We start from the raw sequence: 17,231 nt of genomic DNA, 5'->3' as shown, positions 1-17,231 counted from the left end.
ATAATAACACGCATCATGCATCTACATAACATCTCATGGATCTCAATTGTGTCCAAGCATTTCCATTCAGTAAAATGTTTAACTTTTGGATTTGAGCAATATAAAAAAATCAAAATAGTTCTACATAAGTTGATATAACAAAGAAAGCCTTATAGCATACTTAAATGGTTATATTGTTTTGTTCTTTATAGCTTGAAATATTACGTTGAATATTTCTATTTTATTATTAAAGTATGAATGTTAATTTGAACAAGAATTTTAGAGTATCAAAAAATTGTGCCTAGGTAATAGATTTTATAATTTATATATGGGTTAAGGGGTCTTACGTCAAAAAATGGAATGGTTTACTTTATTGGAACAATGACATAGTTTGATGACCTTATTGTCCAAATAATTTCAAAAGTTACTTTTATGGATTTCTCTATAAATTCAATGACCATTTGAGGAATTGACTCTAATTTTATTATGAACTATGACTTGCTCATTTGGTAAGATTGTATAAGAATTGAAATGTTTTGATAGTTTTCACAACTTATGGGGTTTTATATCTATAAGATAAAATATAACTTAACATATTCAAATTGCATGTTCAAACATGATTTCAAACCATACCATATCTAAACAACTCCTTATTCTGTGATTAATTATTTCATATTTTCAAAGAGATAAAATAACATTATAATTCCCGGATAACTAATTTTGAAATTACTTATATCACGATTTCATCCCAACCAAATATAAAATAAACTCACCTTAAATTTAATCCCAAAATTATTTATCCCTTATAAACTCTCACACTTCAACAACCACCGCATAGAAGCAAAAAGAAGAAAAACAAAAAAGAAAAGAGCAGAATGGAACAAGACGGGCGTAATTTCAACAACATTGAAGGGCAATTTGGTAAGTGGGATACCTATAATATTGAGCGTGTGGCTGCGGAAAAAGGTGTTGGGTGCACCATCGGAGAGAGAAACAGAATCCGAAGAAACTCTCTTTCTGTCTCTCTCTTGTAAGTCTATGTAAAAATTCATACAGATTCCCTTTCTTTTTATTTGATTTTTAAAGCAGAATCTAGTGTCGTTTGATTCTTATTGGTGCTTATTTTCTATGTAAAAGTAATTTTAAGTGATGTTGCCTGTGGTGCAGTAACAGGAACAAATGGCGTCAGATCCGAAAATTCATGCATTTGAGGATGTCGCCAAACACAACAAGACCAAAGATTGCTGGCTTATCATTAGCGGAAAGGTTAATTTTTTTTTTTTTTTTAATCTTCTTCTTCTGTTTTTTTGTATAAATTTGATTTGAGTTATTCGGTGATCTTGTTTATACCAGTTGTTATATTAATTGTTTCTGTTTTTGGTTATCTGGTAATCGAATCTGTTTGTTTTGTTAAGTGAACATGTGTGGTAGTAGGTGTTGTGACATTGGAAGTATCGATTTAATAGTGATTCAGAATTTCGGTGATAGCTTTGATTTGATCTAATTAGTTCTTTTTACAGTTCCTATTGAATTTCTTGTTTGCAATTTCAGCGGTTAACTTTCTAATTGCCCTTTGAAGTTCAGTTTTGGACTCTGGTAGTGTTCAGTTGAAGTGACCAACTTAGGAACTTTTGCTTAGAAATAATAGATTTCGAACCGAGTAATCAAATGGGCTGTGGTAGAATCTTAAGCTTAAACCTATAAAGTTCAAATCTTGGATCCGGAAGGATTAAGAGAGTTTGACTTTCCTTTCTGAAAAAGGAGTTTGGTGGTCTGTAAATAGTAACTGTCTTTTCTGCGTGTTGATGAAGGCCATGTTGGTTAATATGAAAGTAACTTAGGTAGCTAATGTTGAAATAAACTTAGAGATTTCAGTCTTTCACCCTGGAAAACAGTAAAACAGGGTTAGTTGTTTATCTTATGTAGATTTGATGCAGAGAGGTTAGCACTGTGGGGAAAAAAACGGGAGAGGGAAGTAGAAAGAAAGAACTTAAACTTGTTTTATATAGTTGAGGAAAAAGACAGCTGATTTATGTTTTATTCCCCTCCTTTTTCCTTTGGATCTAAGCTGACCAGTCAATTGGTTACCAATTACTTTTGCTACGTTGAAAAAAATAGAGTAGTATCACAAGTTTTAAGAGTCAGCTCATTTTATCAACCCAAATTCTGTGGCGCGGATATGAAAACAAGCATGTGGCACTGAACTTGCAAATAATGATTTCGTCATTGTTATTTGCTAATAATGGACTTTAGCATTTCATATACTGATGAAATATTATATAAAAAAAGATTGAGGGTATTTCAAGTAGAATAATGGTTTTCGCTCACCAAATTTCCAACTTCCTAGTGAAATTCATGTCCAAACTCTTTTCTTTTTCCTACTTCACGAAGAAGGTATTTGTTGAAAAATTGAAACACAAATTGCGGATCAGATTGCTTTTTTAAAATTTATACGACTTAGCCTAAATTAGATCTTCAATCTTAAAAGTATATAAACTTTAAGTATCCGTTATGTGTGTATAAATCTCTACAGCTTAGGGACCTGTTTTCTGTTAGATGTGTTTTTTTTTGTAATAAGGTAAGATTTTATTGAAAAAAGTACCAAGATGGTTCAGAAATTTACAAAACAAAGAGAATCTAGGATAGCTGTTACAATCAACTCAGCATATCCAAGATCTCCAAGTACTGAAATATGTTTTCATCTACTCCTCCTTGCACCAAAAATATAAATTCTGTAAATATCTGTTCTTCACAATAGAGATATGAGAACTTTTGCCTTCAAAATATCTTCTATTACTTTCCAACCAAATGTTCCACATGATGCAAAGAGGGATGGTTTTCCAGATCTTCTTCTTCCTTTTACCCACTTTCCGACTTTCCCAACCTTCTAGTAGAGCTCTTAGAGCCCGTTTGGATTGGCTTATAAGTTGCTTATAAGTTGTTTTCAGCTTTTTTGAGTGTTTGGCTGGCCAGCTTAAAGTCATTTTGTGCTTAAAATAAGCTAAAAAAAATAATTGGGCCCGTTTAACTTAGCTTATCTAAAGCAGCTTATTAGCTGAAAACAGCTTATAAGCCAAAAAAAATAAGTTGAACTACCCCAACTTATTTTTTTCTAGCTTATAAGCCCATCCAAACAGGCTCTTCCACTGGCATGACCCATTGTACTCCACAAATATTTAAAAAGAGATCCCATATCTGTCCAGCCTGCTTACAGTGGAGGAAGAGATGATTTGTGGACTCGTGATTATTCTCACAAAGGAAACACCTACTGGATAAGATAAATCCCGGTTAGTTACTCATGTGATGTTATAGGTTGCTCAATTCCAGGAGCTAATTTAATGATTCCACAATGGACTAAGATGGTTGGGTTCACCTTATCTCTATATCGTTGCTATGAAACGATGTCTGTCGTTATTATAATAAGCAGAGTTCAAGTAGACCAATTTTATCTCATCTAGTCCATATTTTCCCTTCCGTATGATGGCATATGAACTTATGCCTGTGCATCAAATTGCTCTCAGGTGTATGATGTAACTCCATTCATGGATGATCATCCAGGTGGTGACGAAGTTTTACTTTCAGCAACTGGTAATACCTTGTTTCTTTCACTTATAGTTTGTTTATTTGGGCAATAAGTGTCAATTGTTTTTGTGTGACATGAATTCTGATCTTTGTTCTATTACCAATAGGGAAAGATGCAACAAATGACTTTGAAGATGTTGGCCACAGCGATTCTGCTAGAGAGATGATGGATAAGTATTACATCGGGGAAATCGACATGTCAACAGTTCCCCTAAAACGCGCTTATATTCCACCACAACAAGCTGCGTACAATCCAGACAAGACTCCAGAATTCATTATCAAAATTCTACAGTTCCTTGTACCCATCTTGATCTTGGGCTTGGCCTTTACAGTACGACACTACACCAAGGAGAAGTAATTTGAATCCAATCTGCATCAGGCCTCTTTTTATTCTTATTACTTGGTTGTTGAAAGAACACTTGTTTTAGTTCAATATCGAGCTGCAACAACTGGATGCGGTCATCAATTTTTTACTGTGCTTTACAATTGCTGTGTCTGATGCCTCTTGGAAACACTAGACTTGGCTTGTGTTTATTAGATATTTGAGAATATTTCTCCTTCATGTTAGATTTTTATAATTTTCTTCTGGTCTGTTCTGGTTAATTTAGCTGAAACCAGCCTACTGAATTTGGGGGCAACTGTAAGAATGGTTTCTTTGTTAAGGCGCATCCTTTTTCTTGCTCGTTAGCGCCGTTTTTTTATTGCAGCTAGCGCGCTTGACTAATAAGATAAAAAGGGCCTTTCTCGCTTGTTTGAAGCCATATTAGGCTTTCTTCAATCGGCAAACAAGGGGGAAGTTTGCCACACCAACCCTAGATGAGATAGGGACTCTAGCATAGCGGTAAGAAAAAGTCACTTAGTGAATTTGGTGGATCACACTTGGAGACAGGGACAGGGGAAAAAATCAGCTGCTTTCGATTCTCTGTTAACACATCCAACTCCTTTGTGTGTTCTGCGGAGTAGACTTTTTTAACTGGAAATTCAAGTATTACGAGGATGGCAGAACAGAAAAACGTCAATAAGCAGCAGTCAACGTGATTAATAAGTCGGGAGGCAAATGCTACGTAGTAGCCTTATATCAGCTGTCCGAGCAATTTGAATTTTAGAACAAACCAAAGATCTATGTGCCGGTTATTTTTCCTTCTCATAATTGAAAAAGGTTCTTACATTTATTCACTTTAGGTAAAATGCAAGGCAATGCGACGCAGACTAACAACGCCTTAGGTAAAACATGGGACTGGCTCGACTTAATCAACAACTTTATTCGATGCAAGTTAGTGATCATGTAAAGATACGTTAGTTCAAATGTATTTCTTTCACTCCCAACAGGCAATAAGATAACGTGAATGTAAAATTTTAAAAATGAATGCTTAATCTTCAAAAATATTGAAGAGTAGAAACCTTAAGTGAAGTAGACTAATTTTCTATCAGACACATGCAACAAAACAAAACAAAACAAAACAAAAAAAGAAGAAAAAAAAAAGAAGAAGATAAAAGGGATCATAGCAAACGTTAATTAGCAACAAAAAGTGACGAACTTTGGTGAAATCAGACAGGAACAAGAGTACGGTGATCCCTCCAAAGAAATGATCAGTATGCTTCTTCCTATTAATAGCAATTAATTTATTTCAAAGGTTTTAGAGAAGTATACTTAAAACGAATACTATTTGCATCCAAGAAACAAAGATATGCTTTTCTCATCCATGATATTAATAGCTTTTCACATTCAATATGATATCTACAGGAAAATAATGTCAAAATTGTTACTCAATCTGAATACAAGGAAATTCCAGTTGCAAGCAAGTGTATCTTAAGAAGTGTGTTATAGTGTCCTAGAAGCTCTATTTTCCCTATAAATACCATCTAGTTCATTGAATAAAGTTGTAAAACAATCTTTACTTCCCAAGAATTACAATTCAAGATTGTGAATTAACAGCAAATTATATCACCAAAATCGTCAATATTGATGAGTATATCATCAGCCCAATCGATCTCCTCGAAGCAGTCATTGAAATTTCTAGTATGTTCTTTTTCTTGAGTCTCGTCCATAACTTGATATTTGGCTTGACAAGTTGCTGCTTGTGTTGTGTCGTAGTCATCCGCAAGTCCGTCCAACATAGCTTCAATAATTCCCACAACATCTTTTTCTTCCATATTACTTATAAGTTACACCAACACGATCCTTCACTTTTTTCTCTTTTATATAATTCTTCTTGATTCGGCACACTACAAAATCTTGTTTAGGAATGTCGTTTTCCCTGAAAAACTCATCCCCGACAAAATATTCTCTCATCAGCCAATTAATACTACTATGTTGCTTTTCTTCCTTACATTTACTTTGATATATAAAATTTCTTCTAAACCATGCAATGGTTCCCTTACGATTCTTGATAGCATCACCACTGGTTTGGCCTCTCCAAGTCCAGCTAGCGCAAGTTCGACAATACCTTTGATCTGATTTCTTCCGCTTCTTCAATGGTGAAATAAAGTAGCGGACTTTCTCTTCCAAATTTGAAGCTCCGAAAATCTGGCATGGCAGTTGATCTCCATAGATATCTGCAAGCCAAATAGGGCATTGACTCGGCAAAGATTCACCCTTCAAGAACCTCTTCAGATAATTGATTAACTCCACTTCAGTTGGGTGAAAACATTCAACCATCGACATGATAGTCTCTTTTTTCTTGCTTATAGAGAGAATTAACACTAGTTTGAGATAAGTGATTGCCGCAACACACAAAAAATTCCCTTCAACAATGATCAACAAGTAGAATAAAGCACTAAGAAAGGGAGGCAACGAATTAATGGCGAAAGCTACTAATTAATAAACGTGAATGCTTAGTCGACTATTTATAGAGATGTGATAACTAAGTTCCAACAAAAAATATTAAGGCAACATCTACAAGAGAGAAATAAAGTGTTGACGCGGAAAAAATAGGAACTAAAGTGTTGTCTGTTGATAATGGGAGAAGGTTAGCTTGGAACTCAAGTAACTTGTTTCCTAATTATTGTATTTCCTAAAAATTTTACACGCGAACTAATAATTTAAAACACGTGTTTTAATAAAAGAATCTGAAAAGAAAGTTTCCTTGCCTTTTTTCTCATTTTTATTTAATTTATTTTAAGTAACTTCATTCATCCAATAGGAAATTCTAGTTAACAGGGTTTTTAACGGGCAACTTACATAAATAACTATCTTTTAATGCTTGCTTTCAATCTATAGCTACCTTTTTGCTATTTGCAGTTTGTAGCTACACTTAGGCAATTCGTTGTATTTGACTGTATTTCAGTGTATTTGAATACATTATTCAGTTGTATCCAACCTTATCTGATGTCACGAGTATTTGAATGTATTTAAATACATGCAACCTTAATTTCTCTGAATACATGTGTATTCAAAATGATGGTATTCTAGGACATTAAAATACACGACGGAGCTGTGTATTTTATTGTATTTGTATATTAATGTATCTTTTTGTATTGATTGCATTTGGTTGTATCTAGATCATTCAAACAACACATACAGTCAAATACATCTAGTTTTCCCAAAAATACAATCAGCCAAATATATTAAACTTATATTTACACTAAAAAAAAAAAGACAAAATATACTCAAATTCTGAGATACAAGAAGAAGAAGAAGCTATGGATTCCAGTCAAATCTTCAGTCAAATATAAAAAAATACACTCAAGAAATGACGAATACACTCAAATACATTCGGATCTGATATACAAGAAGGAGAAGAAGCCATGGATTCCGGTCCAATCTCCAATAAAATACAAAAAAAAAAAAAATCACTAAAAAAATGACGAATACACTCAGATATCTCATGTTGTTCATGAATTCCAGTTTCTCCAATATGCGTGAATCTCCACGCGCCGTCGCTGATTTGAGTAATCAGGAGAGCATACTGCATAACAGATACAACTATTTTGGATAAGGCTGCTGATTTGGGTAAAGGAAGGTCCTCTGTGGTTACAACCATATTGATTAATTGTCAGAAACTAGTTGTGGCTAATGTCGGAGATTCTCGTGCTATCATTTACTAGAAGCAGCTATCCATTGACCATGATGCTGACAGAGAGAGGAAGATCATCGAGGGTATAGGTGATTTTGTGACCAATTTTCCAGGTGCGGAACTATAAACTAAAAAAAATACTTAGATATGAGATCTCATGTTTCGCCGGAGATGGAGAAAAAGAGGGAGAACAGAGATGGTGAGGGAGAAGATTGATACAGTGGAATAACTATTATGCATTTGGTATACCTATGATAGGTAAATTAAAAATTCACTGTAGTTATGACAAGTAATTAAATTAAAAGACTGTTATTATCTATAAATAACTCATAGAGTTAGCAATGACAAGTAAATTTTCCTTTTTTGTAATTGACAAGTAGGCCTTTGGACTTGAACTCGAAATCGCGACTTGAAATCATCAATTTGGGTATGAAAATGTGACCACCTGCGCATCTTTTGGAATACTAATGGAGAGCAAAAATATGAATGTTTGGGCTTTTTCTTGGAATGAAAAAGAAGGTGAATGTGTACAGTCTGGCCGTGCAGTTTATCAAACACGGCAGAAGTATACACTGCCTATACACTATTGTATAGGTATGTATATATATGCATAATATATGTATATTTAGTATAAACTATCTATGCATTGTGTATATAGTTTGTAAATTAAATGGCCAAATGGTTTGGCAGTAATTCAAAAGAAGTGAGGAAATATAAACATTTAAGTATTCTTTTTCTGGAATAAAAATGTATGGATCGGGTCAGGTAGGGGAGCAGCTTTAAGGTAAGTAGGATTCTAATTTGGGACCAGGTTCTACATTAGTATTCTAAGTTTCTAACTAGGGAAAAGGGCAAATATACCTTCAACTTTGCGAAATGGAGCGGATATACCTCTCGTTAAAAATATGGGGCAAATATACCCTCGCCGTTATACAATTGGTGCGTATTTGCCCTTTTCTTAACAGACCTATATTTAATGAATTAAAAAATTATTTACCTTTATTTTTCAATTAAAAATTGTAATGTGGCTTTTAAAAAATTTTAAAAAAATCAAAAATCAAAAAATTGTTCATCATCTTCATGTTAACCCATTTGTAAATCTTTATCAAAATCACTCAAAAACTTCAACAAATTATCTCAAATTTTAGGTATGACCTTCTCAAGACATTCCGATCTTTTGAAATAAACACTCGTTCGAAAAGAAGCTCGCTTGCGGAAATCCTAAATTTTGAACTTGAGCATGGCTGACAATTAACTTAAAAACACATCATCCTTTTAAGCATTCTTCTTTGATACGATTGTGGTAACTGCCTGCCTTGAAGCCACCATAAGCTGCAACAGAACTTTCTCCATTTTCTTTGCTACTCAAACTCTCTTCTTCAATCTCTTGAAGCTTCCAAAAACATTGGCTGAATAGGTGTAATATTTATTTCTTGTTTGCCCAATTTCCCTGCAAAAATATCTGATGGCCCCCTACTCAAACCTCGCTGCGTTGTACCGAAAATCTCAGATGGTCCTAAACTAAGACCCCTTCTTGCACCTTTGTTTTTGCACTCATTGATGAACTTTCTTCATTATCAGCCATTGAAGGAGCTTGAAGTTCAAAGTTCAAAATTTCGGATTTCCGCAAGCAAGCTCCTTTTCGAACGAGTGTTATTTCAAAAGATTGGGAATGTCTTGAGGAGTTCATATTTGAAATTTGGGATGATTTGGTGAAGTTTTTGAGTGATTTTGATGGAGATTTACAAATGGATTAACATGAAGATGATGTACAATTTTTTGATTTTTCATTTTTTTTTAAAATTTTTTAAAAGCCACATTGCAATTTTTAATTGAAAAATAAAGGTAAATAATTTTTTAATTCATTAAATATAGGTCTATTAAGAAAAGGGCAAATATGCACCATTTGTATATGTAGCGAGGGTATATTTGCCCACTTTTTTAAAGAGGGTATATCCGCTCCATATAGCAAAGTTGAGGGGTATATTTGCCCCTTTTCCCTTCTAACTACTAAAAAAAAAATGTCACGCCATCAATTCTTTAAGACCGTCGAAGTACAAAATTGGCAGAAACAAGTTCATTCCAGAGCCCATTTGATACCCAATCCGAAGTAACCTTTCTGGATTGTGAAAGACGGTAAGTTACCAATTTCGTGAAACTTATTCCTAATGCAACATTCCGCATATTTAAGAGCTCTTGTGGCACAGTGATGTTTTTGACCAGCTGCTACAATAGCTCGGAAGAGCATAAATATTCTGCAGCTGCATCAGAGTTTTGCATGTCATATAAAAACACCATTTAAGATTTCAAATGCTCATGATATAGCTATTGCTTTGATGATTACGAAGTCAAATTTTCCAGTTCACCAAAGTTACAAACCAACCAGTGCGTGAGAAGGGGCAAGCTATTCTATCACCCACAATCCCATCTCCATGTTCAAAGAGAACACTCGAAATGGAGCCCCATTTTCCTGGGGGAGGTTGGGCAACAGGAGATAAAATACTCCAAATAAAAGCCATCTTAGGAGCATTAACAAGAGAACCAAGTTAAAAATTCAATATCAAGCATGGTACACCTAACAGGCTTCCAGCGAATTGCTACACTGAATTCAAGCAATTTGCAAGCCTGTATTTAGGAGAAAGTCACTTAAGTTATTTCCTAAGTGCAGATTCTTTTGACGTTTGCATGTTCTTTAGCAAAAGAAAAGCACCAGCACTCCTTGACCGTAAGCTGTCTTCAGGTAGAGCAGTTCTTCGTGTGTACCAGAGATGCATGCAGTGTTTAGTAGCATCATCCCACAAAATAACTTTGTAGCAGCAAAGAGAATAAATTAGTGTAAAGTCTTGGAAAGCACCATAACAAAGATGTCTATACCTTAGCATGGAGAGTGACTACCAAGTCATGGGCATCATCTAGAAGCTTCCATACATCTAGTTGACCAGACATGCTCTGACACTCCCTTAAAATTTCATCCATGCTACTATACTTCTCTATGATCTGTTTCCTCCGTTGCAATACAGATGCTGCAATTGCATAAAGCAAGAGATCATCTGTTGGTGGGGCACGCAGCCTAATCCTACTCCAGGCAGATTTCCCAATCCCAGCCCTAATAGCAGCCTGGTCTGCCCACATTACCTCCCACAGGCAAAGTGTTTGCTCAAAATTTAATTCTCTCCTGAAAAGAACTACCACCATTCTGTACACAAAAAAGCAATCCTCTGCTTGGAGCTTCTCCAAGTGTCGATAGAGATGTGAATCCTTTTGTTTGATGATCTTAGAAATAATGTTCAGCTGTCTCCTGATTCCAACCTCATCAAGCCTGAAGTTATGCCGAGCCTTCATCATGAAACCAACAAAGCACCAAAAAGCTTCATGGTCCTCTGTCATTACAGTAATAATAGGTGAAAGCAAATCGCTCATTCCCTGGCAATAGCCAATTTCGGGGTCATATAGCGCATAGGCTTCAAGAATGGAGACTAACCGAGCAGCATGCAGGATCCTAGGGGGCTCTAGGTGTTCATAGTCCTTCAATCCCACAGCCTCTGCTAAACGGTGTGCCCTGCTTTCTGATACAACAGCTTGAGATGGGGAGTATGTTATCCATTCGGCATTAGCACGAATCGCATCAAGCCGAATTATTCGTTGCCATGTAGCAAAATCTTCTGCACTGCAGGGCCGTGACTGAACTTCTGTCTTTGAAGAAGAAGAGTCCTCCTTAGAGGTCACTTCAGCAGTATTCTCATCCATGCTTTCTGCGGAGGCGACAGTTTGACTGATATCAGGATCTGCAGAGGAATCTGAGTCTGATGACTCAGAGTCAGAGACATCAATTGGCTCCGTCACTCTTTTGGAACTGGAAATATCATCTGATATTGTACCACCGGGATTATCAGAATCCTCGACATATGTGCTCCTGTCCTCACTGGAGAGAGATTCCCGGGCAGTAACAACATCTTCATAGTCGGGGGAATCCATCCCTTCAGTGATATTTCCTTCACCATCACTTCCCATTCCACCAGTCTCCCTCATTTTAAAAGTCCCACTCCGTTTCAGCAGTCTGCGACATTCTCTACGAAGGCTCTCATACTCCCTCCTGCAATACACAGATTAACTACACTAGTAAGGAGTATGAATCATGCAGTCAAAAGGTAATTGGAACAAATATTAACACAAGGATAACTATGACCAGTCAACCGAATATACACGAATCCTCCTCATTTTTACAAGATAAAAATGAAGGACTTTGTTGTATCTCAATCCCTTTTTTGGGGCTAGGGAGGATCAAGTATCTGGTATCACGATCAATTATCTGGTTATAATACCTCTTCTGATTTCTTATACAATCTCTTTCTTCTTGAGAGCTGGTCAACTCATAGCTGCAGAGAGACATAAAGTAAGTCAATTTAACTGTAACCAAAGCATTCACTGTATAGAAATAAGGGGAAAAGGCAACCGCGGTCACAGAACTACTTCTGACAAATAAAGAAATGCCGAAGTGTTTGCATTGTCACAGACCTTGACACAAAGTAATTACACAGATGCAGAAGCCAGGGAAACTGCTCTTAAGGTCTCATTTGGGTGAAGGATGCATTAAAGAATAAGTGATAAACCATACAAAGGTGTACTCATTTCTTAGCCAATTTAGGTATCTCATTTTGTTTAGACTTCAGACAGGACTATTAAGGTAAATGTTGCAATTTATGACGCATATTTTAATAAATTGAGCCCAGGATATGGCAAAAAAGTGGGTTTAAAAGTAGAGATAAAGTTGACTTCTCGAATATCTTCTTAATATTACAATAGAGAGAGTTTTGAAAAGTGCAAGGGAAAAAGCAACCCTTCAAGGGAAATCAACAGATGTGGGCTAGCCAAAATAGAAAATATGACATTCTTCACCAAGATGTTCCAAAAGTTTTTGGAGTTAATAGAATCATTTTGACTAATAAGCACTTTTTCATCAAAAGCTAAGATTTGGCCTAAATTTAAGTGCCTTCTAATACACTTTCTCAATCTATCAAAGCAAATCATTAAATTCCGATTTGAGGTTTACTTGGTTAACTAAATACTAAACATAATTTGAAAAATAACTGCAACAAACAAACACATGATGTTTTGATATAAAAGAAATTCCACATTATATAAATTTTAAAGCAGTATAGTTCCTGCGAGTACTATACAGGAAATACTCATGTAAACGCTACGGCACTGCCAGAGGGAACTAAAACCCTCTTAAAACAATGCCCATCTGTCACTTCAGGAAGTATATAGATCTACATGGTAAGGGTAAAAGGATCCAGAACCTAGATTGTCAAGAGGATGTGTTTAAAGATTGACAAAGGATTAGAGTACTGGTCCCAAGCATCACCATTGCAGAAGTAAACACTACATCTGAATGAAGCACATGGGACATAGTTATTACATAAAATTAAGGGGAAGCATACAGAGATGACTTTTATCAGTCCAGATGATAAATTATTATTCATAACCTAATATAACTCCCCTGCCATCTCCTGTGGAAATTAAACAACTACAATTGGCTAATCAAAATAGAAGAGAACAAGAGAAAAGAAGCAAATATCTAATTTCTCCTAAAAAGGAGAAGAAAACAAGCAAAACTCAGATTATCAATCTTAAAAAGAGAAATATTACACGAGAAAGAAATACTTACACTCCCAGGAGGAATGGCCAAACCTCAGCCCTGATACTTGGGTCAACACCCTACATGAAAGGGCCAATAGATTAGTCAACATACTTACTCTTCTTTGGAAAGCAGGGAAGAGAAAGTGTGATGTTAAAACTTTCCATTGCCTTCTTTAGTTGTAAAAAGGGAAGAGTTGGATGGTTTTCACTAGGGCACCAAAAAAAAAAAAAAAAAAGATTCTCTTCCTCTTGGAAGACAGAAATCTGAAAATTTTGAAAAAAGTCGGGTAATTCACGAATTCCTTGGGTACCAAACAGCACAGAATGATTTTTCTCCACCTTCTACTACCCCTTAAACCACACAATGGAAATGAACTAATATTTTCTTTTCCCTTTGACATTGAGAAAAGTCTAGATTAAAAATTAATGAGTCGGGCAATCCAACTTCTCTTCGCGTTCTTATGTCCAAACAAGAGGGAATGGGGTTTCTCAACCCAATCTTATGTACTACTTTAACCAAGCAAGGGAAATGAAATCATTTTATCTTTCATGTTCCTCTTTCTTAACCTAACCCTCTCACTCCGAACTTCCCAAACAAACCTTTTGAGGTTTGATCAGGCTGATAATCTTTTATGAAGAAAAGATTATCAGCCTAATCAAACCTCAAAAGGTTTGTTTGGGAAGTTCGGAGTGAAAGGGTTAGGCTGATAATCTTTTTGTACATTGAAATAAGAAAGATACAATTCTAAAAATTTAAGGTGGGCCAGAAACTCACTCCGCTACGGACTTTCTTTAGAAATTTAATTCCACCATCACGAAATTTTCCTTCTGGTGTGAAAAGGCTTTTCCACTGTTGGGGTGCAAGAGCACGTTTTCTTTTTCTACGAGACCATGGTGATTTGAGATGACCTCTGAAACAAATCATAAGCATGATTAAGAATTTTGGTAAACAAGAAATGCATGTCAAGGTAACACTATATCTGGGTAAAAACAGCAGCAACTCAAATTAGAACCATCAGACAAGACAGATATTCAGCATGATTAGAAATTTCACATCACTTCAAAACAAACACACTCTAGAAAACGAGAGCTTTGCAAAGGTTAACCATCATGACAATAAGAAAATAAAAGTAGTAGGGAAACTGCAACCGAGAATGATAAAAGAACGGGCAAGACCACAAGTTCACAACCACAAAATAAAGTGTTGAAGGTAAGAACTTATGCAAGAAGTTGCAAGATGCCAAGATGCATAGAGTTCAACAAGAAATTAGTACATCACGTAACTGCTAAATAGAGAACATAATCTATCCGTGAGACTATCTCTGGCAGATGTGGTTTAGCAGCAGTATAAGCAGGGCTATTCATGATTCACTGTTCAAATCAAAATATCCCAGCACACGGCCCTCCTAATTAGATCCAAATAACATTTCACTAAGAAACCCTGCAGAATCTAGGGGTGAGACTGCATTGTAATGAATCATACTATTTTTTCTACTTTAATCTCAATCTTATAGGACTGTGGCGTCGTCATGCTAAATCATCACAATATGCTAAACATTTACCAACACAACTTAATTAAGAAAACTTTCACCATTGGAAACATTAAATTTTAAGCAAAAACATAAGGAAAAGATCACTTAGAAACACTGCTGAACATCCCATCCCACTGTTAGCAAGCCTACCCATTCAAACAATATCCAAATTTCACAGATTGTAACTTCAGAGTGAGAGTGTGAGACCCTGACATAGAAGCTTAAAACTGACATCAACTACATTAGAAATTCCCTTTCAACCGGTGAAACCTCACCCCAAAAGAACAACAACATACCCAGTGTAGTCGGGGTGTGGGGAGGGTGTGTATACGCAACCTTACCCCTACGTTGTGAAGGTAGAGAGGCTATTTCCAACAGCCACTCGTTTCAAGTAAATCGAAACCCCAAAACCCTCCAAATAAAAATATATATAACATCCCTGTCCTAAGAAAGTTGGAGAAGAGTCACATATCATAGCAAATTGCCATTTCTTTTATACACTTAGTTTATCATCATAAACACATAGTTGTAAGACTTTGTGAAACATAAAACATGGTCAACCTACTTGTGTTAAAGAAAAGAAGGAGAAACCAGCAAGAAAAAATCATAGCTTTCAGAATTTTTGATCAAGTAAGCAGACAAATATAGAAAATACAGTCCACATACATTCAATAAACAAATGTTATCACCTAATACCAGCCTCCACCTTTATCTAATATAAATCAAATATATTACCATGACTTGTTCAAAGCTTAGCTCAAGGAATAAATCCACCAACAAAACAATTCATAAAAATCAAATCTCGATAAAAATATAGCAGCAAAACGAATAATTTAACAAAACATAATAGGACTGAGATTGAGCAATGGTTTGAAGAACTAAACTATAGCACTGGATCACATCCTAGTAAGAGATAAGAGGACCTAAGATCGGATCAGAATGAACTAACTATGCTTATAAAAATGGAAAGATGAATGAAATGGAACAGTTATAGAAAGTGAGAAACAGATCGACTCACCGATTAGAGGAAGAAGAAGAAGCTGGTGAGGAAGCAACAATGAATAGAACTGATCTCAAATGAATCCACGACGATGACGACGACGATGACGACGATGGTGATGATGAAGATGGTGAAGAGGAATTTGAAGATGACGAAGTCTGACTTCGTCTTAGAGCTCTCATCTACTACTCTCTGTGTGGAATAAAGGACGACAAAACAAAAGGAAAAAAAAAAAGATCTACTCTACAGAGATTTCTTTCTAGGGTTTCAAAAACTCCGGTAACGTAAAAACCGTTTTTTGTTTTTTGTTTTTTACCTAGTAGTGTAGAAAAGGGCGGCGGCCAAGGCGAGACCGGCCAAGGCCGTGACAGCAAAAGCTATACCGGCATTAGAAGGTTGTTGACGTTCCATCCAACCACCCCCAACGCCGCCGATGAATACTCCACCCAGTTTACTGATTTTTGTGCTGATTGATTCAACAACATTAGGTCCCACCACCGATGTGAAGAACAGAACAAGCATGGAGATTGTGAGAGCTGTGAATCTGCAAAATTGACGATATTGCCCCTAAGCTGCTCCTGTTGCTCTACCGTCTCGATTAGATTTTCCACCATAACCAACTCAAAACCTTCCCCTTCTTCTCAACTGCTTTCTCTTTTTGCTTTTTCTTTTTCGGGGACTGTTTGCGCTTTTTCTTTTTTACTTTGGTTTTGTTGCTCTTCTCATGAGTCCTTTTCTTTGTCTCTCTCTATCTATCTACTCAGTGTGTGCGCTCTCTTTCTTTCTTTGATTTGATCACTACTGCGAGAGCGTCCTAGTGGGTTTTTTTTTTTGTGTGTGTGTGTCTATTTCTCTTTTTTATTGTAGTGAGGAAAGTGGGGCTAGATAAAGAAAGCACTTGCCCCCTTCTCCCTTCCAGCTTTTGCTTTTGTTACCATGAGGCGTGGGGTTCCTTTGGGCTTTTTAATTGTAAACGTTGTCGTTAGTGTATATGATGAAATGCTCTCTTTCTCATATTATATTTGTCCACTTTTCTCTTTACACGCCGTTTAAGAATTTATAAATAAATGTGTATTTTTACTGCATTAGTCTTATCTTTCTCCAATTAATTACACTCTAATCAATATTGGTTACTTTAAAAAATAATTAATTTTAAGGGCAAAATAGGAAAAACTTAATTAATTCTATCTTGATTTTGTAAATGGACATGTATTTTGGGACGGACATTTATAGTAATGTGGACAACTAATATGGGACAGAGGGAATACTAAATAAAGTGTATTGGTAATGCTAGGATTATCTTTAATCAACTGTTTGGTTTGTTGTAGTATTAAATTACTAGAATGCTTTGGAATAGGAATAGTACTGGTATTAGTTATACATAGGTTTGCAATGTATAAGAATAGTATTGAATATGGTGTGTAACTAATATAGGTATTAGTAGTTATACATAGGTTGAAAAGCACTACCAAACAAGAGAGT

At 35.7% G+C, this 17,231-nt stretch overlaps 2 protein-coding genes and 1 pseudogene across 4 annotated transcripts; 1 reads left to right on the top strand and 2 right to left on the bottom strand.

Moving 5' to 3' along the window:
* Window positions 1–852: 852 nt before the first annotated feature.
* Window positions 853–4,121, top strand: LOC132056353 (cytochrome b5). Its single transcript, XM_059448507.1, has 4 exons — window positions 853–1,009; window positions 1,153–1,245; window positions 3,501–3,567; window positions 3,669–4,121. Exons 2-4 carry the CDS (start codon window positions 1,159–1,161, stop codon window positions 3,917–3,919), a joined length of 405 nt encoding a protein of 134 aa, XP_059304490.1. The 5' UTR covers window positions 853–1,009; window positions 1,153–1,158; the 3' UTR covers window positions 3,920–4,121.
* A 910-nt stretch (window positions 4,122–5,031) lies between these two features.
* Window positions 5,032–6,511, bottom strand: LOC132058270 (NAC domain-containing protein 78-like; annotated as a pseudogene).
* A 3,045-nt stretch (window positions 6,512–9,556) lies between these two features.
* Window positions 9,557–16,668, bottom strand: LOC132056351 (rab GTPase-activating protein 22-like). Of its 3 annotated transcripts, none has more exons than XM_059448501.1 (6): window positions 15,768–16,205; window positions 13,993–14,128; window positions 13,246–13,295; window positions 11,900–11,953; window positions 10,452–11,670; window positions 9,557–9,838 (listed from the first exon to the last, which is right to left on the bottom strand). In XM_059448501.1, the coding sequence occupies exons 1-6, from the start codon at window positions 15,929–15,931 to the stop codon at window positions 9,764–9,766; spliced, it is 1,698 nt and encodes a 565-aa protein (XP_059304484.1). In that variant the 5' UTR covers window positions 15,932–16,205; the 3' UTR covers window positions 9,557–9,763. The 3 variants fall into 3 exon arrangements, with proteins under 3 accessions (XP_059304484.1, XP_059304483.1, XP_059304485.1); XM_059448500.1 differs by having other exon boundaries at window positions 9,559–9,838; window positions 16,066–16,668; XM_059448502.1 differs by lacking the exon at window positions 9,557–9,838 and having other exon boundaries at window positions 9,875–11,670; window positions 16,066–16,666.
* Window positions 16,669–17,231: the final 563 nt, after the last annotated feature.

The sequence above is a fragment of the Lycium ferocissimum genome, chromosome 5, assembly GCF_029784015.1.
Source record: "Lycium ferocissimum isolate CSIRO_LF1 chromosome 5, AGI_CSIRO_Lferr_CH_V1, whole genome shotgun sequence".
In the NCBI taxonomy this organism is placed as follows: Eukaryota; Viridiplantae; Streptophyta; class Magnoliopsida; order Solanales; family Solanaceae; genus Lycium; species Lycium ferocissimum.
Note: the sequence above shows the minus strand (reverse complement) of the source record. Positions and strands in the feature narration are given on the sequence as shown.

Bases quoted from the DNA above. Each gene is read 5' to 3' on its own strand.
- LOC132056353 (XM_059448507.1), top strand. From the start codon at position 1,159: ATGGCGTCAGATCCGAAAATTCATGCATTTGAGGATGTCGCCAAACAC. The intron at 1,246-3,500 runs GTTAATTTTTTT...AATTGCTCTCAG, and splicing joins GGCTTATCATTAGCGGAAAG to GTGTATGATGTAACTCCATT. The intron at 3,568-3,668 runs GTAATACCTTGT...TATTACCAATAG, and splicing joins AGTTTTACTTTCAGCAACTG to GGAAAGATGCAACAAATGAC.
- LOC132056351 (XM_059448500.1), bottom strand. From the start codon at position 16,271: ATGCTTGTTCTGTTCTTCACATCGGTGGTGGGACCTAATGTTGTTGAA. The intron at 14,129-16,065 runs GTAAAAAACAAA...GATTTGTTTCAG, and splicing joins GCCCTTTTCTACACTACTAG to AGGTCATCTCAAATCACCAT. The intron at 13,296-13,992 runs GTGAGTTTCTGG...CCTTTCATGTAG, and splicing joins TAAAGAAAGTCCGTAGCGGA to GGTGTTGACCCAAGTATCAG.